The 7,536-nt window shown below is 40.9% G+C and overlaps 1 protein-coding gene across 1 annotated transcript; it reads left to right on the forward strand.

Annotated features, from left to right (window-relative positions):
* Window positions 1-4,318: 4,318 nt before the first annotated feature.
* On the forward strand, window positions 4,319-5,742 carry LOC115951734. The gene is made up of 2 exons (XM_031068886.1): window positions 4,319-4,852; window positions 4,951-5,742. Exons 1-2 carry the CDS (start codon window positions 4,319-4,321, stop codon window positions 5,740-5,742), a joined length of 1,326 nt encoding a protein of 441 aa, XP_030924746.1.
* The last annotated feature ends 1,794 nt before the right edge of the window (window positions 5,743-7,536 follow it).

Here is a 7,536-nt window from a genome sequence, read left to right on the forward strand (position 1 = left end):
TTCTTTTGTTTTAATAACTTAATTCACCTATGATATGCTTCTTCTTCTTTTTCCCAGAATACGAATATGTTTTCTTTTTCATTTGCATTACTCACATATGACATTTTTTGTTTTAAGAATGTGTTTTTTATTTTCCCATTTACTTTATCATATTTTATATATTATATAATGATGATAAGAATGTGGATTATTTTATTTGAATTGATAAATGATGTGTTAGAACATTATGGCATGCAGCACTAGGTTTATTTATTTATTGTTATATATATTGCAGTAACCCCAAAATAGTATGCTATAGAACTGTGTCAAAACATTCAGTTTCAATAGACAAACCGAAACAGCCATCTAAATGGAATTTACAACATTAATAGAGATGATTGTTGGTTTGTAGCACATGTATGTTTTTTATTCATCATCATTTTTTTTTTTTTAATTATGCTAGAGGTTGGTAAGAACTAAAAGATTAGCAGCCTCCCAATTTGTTTATAGAATAGTTATACTTTTGCTTATTCTTCTAATTTCTACAATAAACTACAGAACATATTTTTAACCATAAATATTATCACAACTAGGTTCATAAAAAATAAAAAAATAAAAAAATAAAAAAAATTGAAGAAGATTTTTTAAAGAACTCTATAATTTGGTACACCAAAAGGAAAATTGCTATGAAATTTAGTCTATAATAAATTATAAATGTTTTTAGAAAAATTTAAAAAGAATATCAAGTTCTATATTGAAAGATGATTGTTTTGAAATATATTGAGAACCATTGAGTTATCTATTGTATCTCTCCTTTTATTTATATTTTGTTAATGTAGGCGTAAGGGCCCAGAATCATACATTGGGTCTTGGGCTTTGTCCGAGGACGTTGGATGATCCGAGGAGAAACAAATAGTTATTAGAAATTACAATTTAAAGTCTCATGAGTAAGGAACGAATGGAAGATAGTCCGAGGAGGAGAAGCTCCAATGATAGGAACGTGCCTCATGAACATACGAGAAGGAAGAAAACCCAAAAATATCTAAGGGAAGGCTGCCACCATCACATTAAATGCACAGCAGCTACTTTTTTGGCCGCATTTATGTGGAGAAAACTTTTGAACAGTGTTGTCTTGGCCACCACAACTCACAGAAAACCAGAGGGGGTGTCTAATGGGATGGGTACTCAAGTAGAAGCTCAGATGATCAACAAGTATAAGACCAAGATGACCCAAAGGGAGCTATATAATGTGAGAGACTCTCCATAAGAAGGGGATCAGAAAAATAGAGATAGAGCACTGTAGCAATCTAAATTATCTTTGTATCCATCTGTAATTAACTTATGCAAGGGTGACCTCCTCGGACTAAAAGTCTATTAAAATCAAAATCTCTTAATTGTGTTTAATTGTCATTCAATTCAGTATCATCTGTTGTTCAGTTCATTAGGGCCTAGTTCTTCAACCCACTCTCTACAAATTTATTGTATTGGGCTCATTGGGCCAATATCTCATATGTTTTGGGCTTGGATTGTAAATCGAGACCTTACAATTGGCGCCGTTTGTGGGGAGAACTTGTGTGATAGTGAAAACAACGGTCAACTATGGTAGTTTCAAGTCCACACCAGACAGAATCCATAGCATCTCAATGTGAAAATCCTTTCACTAACCTTGGGCATAGGAGAGATCAAGAGGGCAGCGTGCACACTATGCATACAAGCAAAAGCCACTCTCGAATTGGGAATCACGTCTCTTAAGAGCAACATAATAAAGCCATGCAAAGGGAAATCGACCATCTAAAGAAGAAATTACGCCATACACAATGAAAACGAACTCCCACCCCATTAATTCCTCTTCCTACAACAAGAAGGATAGTGGTTATTGACATAGATCAAGGACTTCTCTTAGTGAATCCTTCTCATATGAAGAGGAGCACCACTGTGAATGCAAATGCAAGAGCCCGACTCAAAGAGGGCTGGGAAATGATGCGATGAGCAAAGCCTTGAACCAGATTTCTAAGTCACCCTTCATGTATAGGATTGAAAGGGCAATTCTTCCTCGGCGTTTCCATTGGCCAACATTCACCATCTATAATGGGCGAACAGACCCGGTGGAGCATGTAAGCCATTTCAGTCAAAGAATGGCTGTCTATTCTAAGGACAAAGCCTTGATGTGCAAGGTGTTCCCATCCAGTTTAGGACCCGTGGCGATGAGATGGTTCGACGGCCTGAGGACAGATTATATAGATTCCTTCAAGGAGCTCACTCGGGCATTTGGCTCTCATTTTATCACATGTACCAAGGTCCCTCGACCCTTAGACTCCCTACTGTCTTTGTCCATGTGAGAAGGGAAGACCCTGAAAACATACTCGGACAAGTACTAGGAGATGTTCAATGAGATAGATGGTAACTTTGATAACGTCATCATCAGTACTTTCAAGAACGGCCTCCCAACCGAGCATGGTTTAAGGAAGTCCCTAACAGGAAAACCTGTCACCAACTTGCGTCAGCTCATAGACCGGATTGACAAGTATAAAAGGGTTGAGGAAGACCAGCAACTGGGTAAAGAAAAGGCTAAAGTTATCTCTCAGGAGATGAGAGATTTCAAGTTGGACCGATTCAATAACAACTGACCTCAGAGAGATTTTGCTGGACAATTAGGGTCTACCAACACCCAGACCGTTAATGTAGTATTTCGAGAACCAATGCATCAGGTTCTAGAGAAGATTAAGAGCGAGCCACTCTTCAAATGGCCAAACAAGATGGCTGGAAACCCCATGAGACGCAACCAGAGCCTTTATTGCCAATATCATCAGGACCAAGGGCACACTATAGAAGACTGCAAGTATTTGTGGGACCATTTGGACTAGTTGTTCCGAGAAGGGAAGTTGAAGCAGCTGCTGCACCATTCTAGTGGCCAAACGGAGAAGACAAGTTCGGATCCCCGAAGAGATGCTTCTTTAAGACCTCTTCTGGGGACGATCAATGTCATTTTCGCTACCCCCGGTAGGACCGGTTCTTGTCCCTCTAGAGTGATGTCTGTGGCTCAACTATCCACTGAAAACAGCAATTCAAAGCCAAAAAGAGCTAGAATAGAGGCCCCACTGGTTCTGGCTTCTCAGCTGACGATAAGATTGAAACTATCTAACCTCATGACGATGCTTTAGTGGTCACACTCAAGATAGGGGGGTATGATGTGAATAGAGTGTTGGTAGACCAGGGAAGTACTGTCAAGATAATGTACCCCAACCTATACAAGGGGCTGAATTTGAAACCCGAGGACCTAACGGCATACGATTCTCCTCTAGTAAGTTTCAAGGGGAAAACTGTTACTCCAAAAGGTTAGATTAAACTACCCATACAGACCAGTTCGAATGTGGTGGAAGTGGACTTCATTATGGTGGATGCTTATTCACCTTACACGGCTATTGTGGCTAGACCTTGGCTTCATGCCTTAGAAGTTGTCTCTTCTACCTTGCACCAAAAGGTGAAGTATCTATCCGATGGCCAGGTTAAAGAGATTGTAGGGAATCAGTCCATGGCTAAGTAGTGCATGGTGGCTGCCATCTTACATAGGCCCAATGCTGAGTCCTCGGCCTCTGCAGAAAATGACTTATAGCAATCAAGAACTCCGGTATTGCCCAATAATGGATCAACCGAGGAAACGAAGTGCAAAGATTTAGAAAAGATCATTGTTGTTGATGATCCAGAGAAGTTCTTCCAGGTCGGCTCCCAACTACCTCCCCAAGAGAGAAAAGAGCTAATTGAGTTCCTTAGAAAAAATGTGGATGTATTCACGTGGAGTGCCTATGAAGCTCCGGGGGTGAACCCAAACTTCATTTGACACCATTTGAATGTCAATCCATCTATTACCCCCAAAAAACAACCTCCTCGATGCTCATCTAGAGATCATTCTGATGCTGTCAAAGATGAGGTGACAAAGCTTAAGCAAGCAGGGGCTATCAAGGAAGTTTTCTACCATGAATGGCTGGCCAATACTGTGGTAGTGAAGAAAAAAAATGGGAAATGGCGAGTATATATGGATTTCACAGATTTAAACAGGGCTTGCCTAAAAGATCCCTTCCCTATGCCTTAAATAGACCAGCTAGTGGATGCCACTATTGGCCATCCTCGAATGAGTTTCTTAGATGTCTTTCAAGGATACCATCAAATACCACTAGCCCTAGATGACCAGGAGAAGACAGCCTTTGTCACTCCCACTAGAAACAACCATTACAAAGTAATGCCCTTTGGCTTGAAAAATGCAGGATCTACTTATCAAAGGATGATGACTAAGATGTTTGAGCCACAGTTGGGCAAGAGTATCGAGGTATATATAGACGACATGGTGATCAAGAGCAAAGTGGCGTCTAAGCACGTGGGAGACCTCGAAAATATTTTTGAAATTCTGAGGGAACACAAGCTACGCCTTAACGCTTCCAAGTGCTCTTTTGGTGTGGGGTCAGGCAAGTTTCTAAGCTATATGGTGACTCACCGGGGAATCGAGGTTTATCTCGACCATATTAAGGTAATAAACAATCTACAACCACCTCGGAATCCAAAGGAAGTTCAGAAACTAACCAGAATAACTGCTGCCTTAAACCGATTTATCTCCCGGTCCGCGGATAGATGCAAACCCTTCTTCCTGTTGATGAATAAATGGAAGGGATTTGAGTGGACCGAGGAATGTGTTTTAGCTTTCCAACAGCTTAAGGAATATCTCTCTCATCCACCTATCATGTCCAGCCCTGAGGTTGATGAAATTCTATTTGCTTACATTGTTGTGGCCCATCATGCCGTGAGTTTAGTATTGATACGAGTTGACAGTGGCATACAACGGCCAGTTTACTACGTGAGCAAGTCACTACATGAGGCCGAGGTTCGTTACCTACCATTAGAGAAAGCCATCCTGGCAGTAGTGCATGGTACGCGAAAGCTTCCCCATTACTTCCAAGCACAGTTGTCGTCCTAACTTAGCTTCCACTCAAGGCCATACTTAGAAGTGCTGATTACACGGGGAGGATTGCTAAATGGGGCATAATTCTGGGGGCTTTTTACATCAAATACATACCTCGTACTTTTGTCAAGGGCCAGGTCCTTGCAGACCTAGTGGCCGAGTTCACTGAACCCCTATCAGAAGAAGTAGCAATAACACAAAACATGGATGGAAAATCGGTTGGCACAATCTCCCTGCAAGACCCTTTATTCTGGAAGGTATACATTGATGGTGCTGGAGTGGGACTAGTTCTGGCCTCACCTGAAAGGCTCATCATCGAGAAATCATTAAGATTGGGTTTTTCGGCCACAAATAATGAGGCTGAATATGAAGCTTTACTGGAGGGAATGTCCATGGTTCAAAGAATGGGAAGAAAGGTAGTAAAGATGTTCTTAGACTTGAGGCTAGTCGTCGGCCAGGTGAAGGGCAAACAAGAAGCAAGAGATGAGAGAATGCAAGGGTATTTAAGCCAGGTTAGGCATTTGCAATCAGGATTTAAATCCTTCAGCCTATCGCACGTCCCCAGGAGTGGAAACACACATGCCAATTCCCTAGCCACGCTTGCAACCTCCTCAGGGCAGAGCTTACCTCGAGTTATCCTTATAGAAGACTTGCGCAAACCCACAAAGGTAAAGGGAAAAGTGGTTCATGTTCACCAAGTCAGAGTATGGCCTAGTTGGATGGATCCCATAGTACTATACCTGAGAAAGGACATCTTACCGAAAGACAAATCAGAAGCTGATAAGGTCAGGAGAAAGATGCCACATTTCTAGCTGTCCGAGGATCAAAAATTCGTACAAATGCTTTTTTTTCTGGGCCATATCTACTCTGCATCCATCCTGAGGCATCAGAACTACTCCTCGAGGAGTTACATGAAGGGTTTGTGGAAGCCACACAGGAGGTAGGTCTTTGTCTCACAAAGCCATCACTCAGGGCTACTAGTAGCCAAATATGCAGAAAGAAGCACAAAAGTATGTGAAGAAGTGTGATCAATGCCAGAGATTTGTACCAAACATACACCAGCTAGGAAGAGTTCTTAACGCTCTATCCAGCCCCTGGCCATTTGCTCAATAGGGCTTAGATATAGTTGACCATTTCCCCAAAGTAGTAGGGAACAAGAGGTATATGCTGGTCGGCACTAACTATTTCACTAAATGGGTTGAAGCTGAACCTTTAGCAAACATCAAAGATGTGGACACTAAGAATTTTGTTTGGAAAAATATTGTTACCCGATTCGGGGTCTGTCACTCCCTTATCTTGGACAATGGTCTTTAGTTTGATAGTAAGTCCTTCAGGAGATACTGTTGTGAATTAGGAATTACAAACAGATATTCTACCCCAGCTTATCCCCAGAGGAATGGACAAGTCGAGGCTGTTAACAAGGTCATAGTGAACGGATTCAAGAAGATGTTGGATGATGCGAAGGGAAGATGGGTGGAAGAACTGCCACATGTCCTGTAGACGTATCAAACCACACCTCGTAGATCAATAGGGAAGACCTCCTTTTCGATGACTAATGGAGCCGAGGCTGTTATTCCTTTAGAAATGGACTTTCCCATGCTAAAGACCAGCTCATTCAGTCCAAGCAGTAACAATGAGTTGCTAGAAAAGAGCTTAGATCTTATTAAAGAAAGAAGAGAAAGTGCAATGGTCCAATTGGCATACTACCAACATAAACTCAAGCAAGGTTATGATGCCAAGGTAAAACTAAAGCCACTAGTGCCTGGTGACTTGGTATTAAGGAAAGTTCTGGGCACTACAAAAAACCCAGCATGAGGAAAGTTATGACCCAATTAGGAAGGACCATATCGCATCACCTCCGTGGCTGGTATAGGGGCATATTTTCTAGAAGATCTAGATGAAAATGTAATACCACGCCCGTGGAATGTAAACAACCTGAAAAGGTATTATTATTAATGAAAGTCCTTTTTTGTCAACATGTTTGTTTATTAAAGGCATTATACTTCCTATTATTCAGTCTTTATAAGTGTTAAACAGATCCCAAGGCATGTCAAGTCTCTCGAACCACATACTTGGGTGAAATTAACTTTCATTGGCATTTTTATAAGTGTTAAACAGATCCCAAGGCATGTCAGGTTTCTCGAACCACGTACTTGGATGAAATTAACTTTCATTGGCATCTTTATAAGTGTTAAACAGATCCCAAGGCATGTCAGGTCTCTCGGACCACATACTTGGGTGAAATTAACCCTCATTGGCATCTTTATAAATGTTAAACAGATCCCAAGGCATGTCAGGTCTCTTGAACCACATACTTAGGTGAAATTAACACCCATTGGCATCTCTTACTAAACTTCAGAATAGATCCAGAATTATGCACAACCCCTCGGACTGATGATTTTGAATGAGTCATTTCACTGTGCAAGCATGGGGTAAATCTCTTTGTCACTAATACATAATTGTTTCCGGTTTTTATTAAAGTTAGAATAGCAACAATTCAATACTATTTATGACAGTAATAAGCTTCGAAACACACAACAATAAAGGTACAAGAGATTAAAAGAAAAACACTTTTCATTCAACAAAAAGGGAATATATTATCTGAG

This window comes from Quercus lobata, chromosome 7, assembly GCF_001633185.2.
Source record: "Quercus lobata isolate SW786 chromosome 7, ValleyOak3.0 Primary Assembly, whole genome shotgun sequence".
In the NCBI taxonomy this organism is placed as follows: domain Eukaryota; kingdom Viridiplantae; phylum Streptophyta; class Magnoliopsida; order Fagales; family Fagaceae; genus Quercus; species Quercus lobata.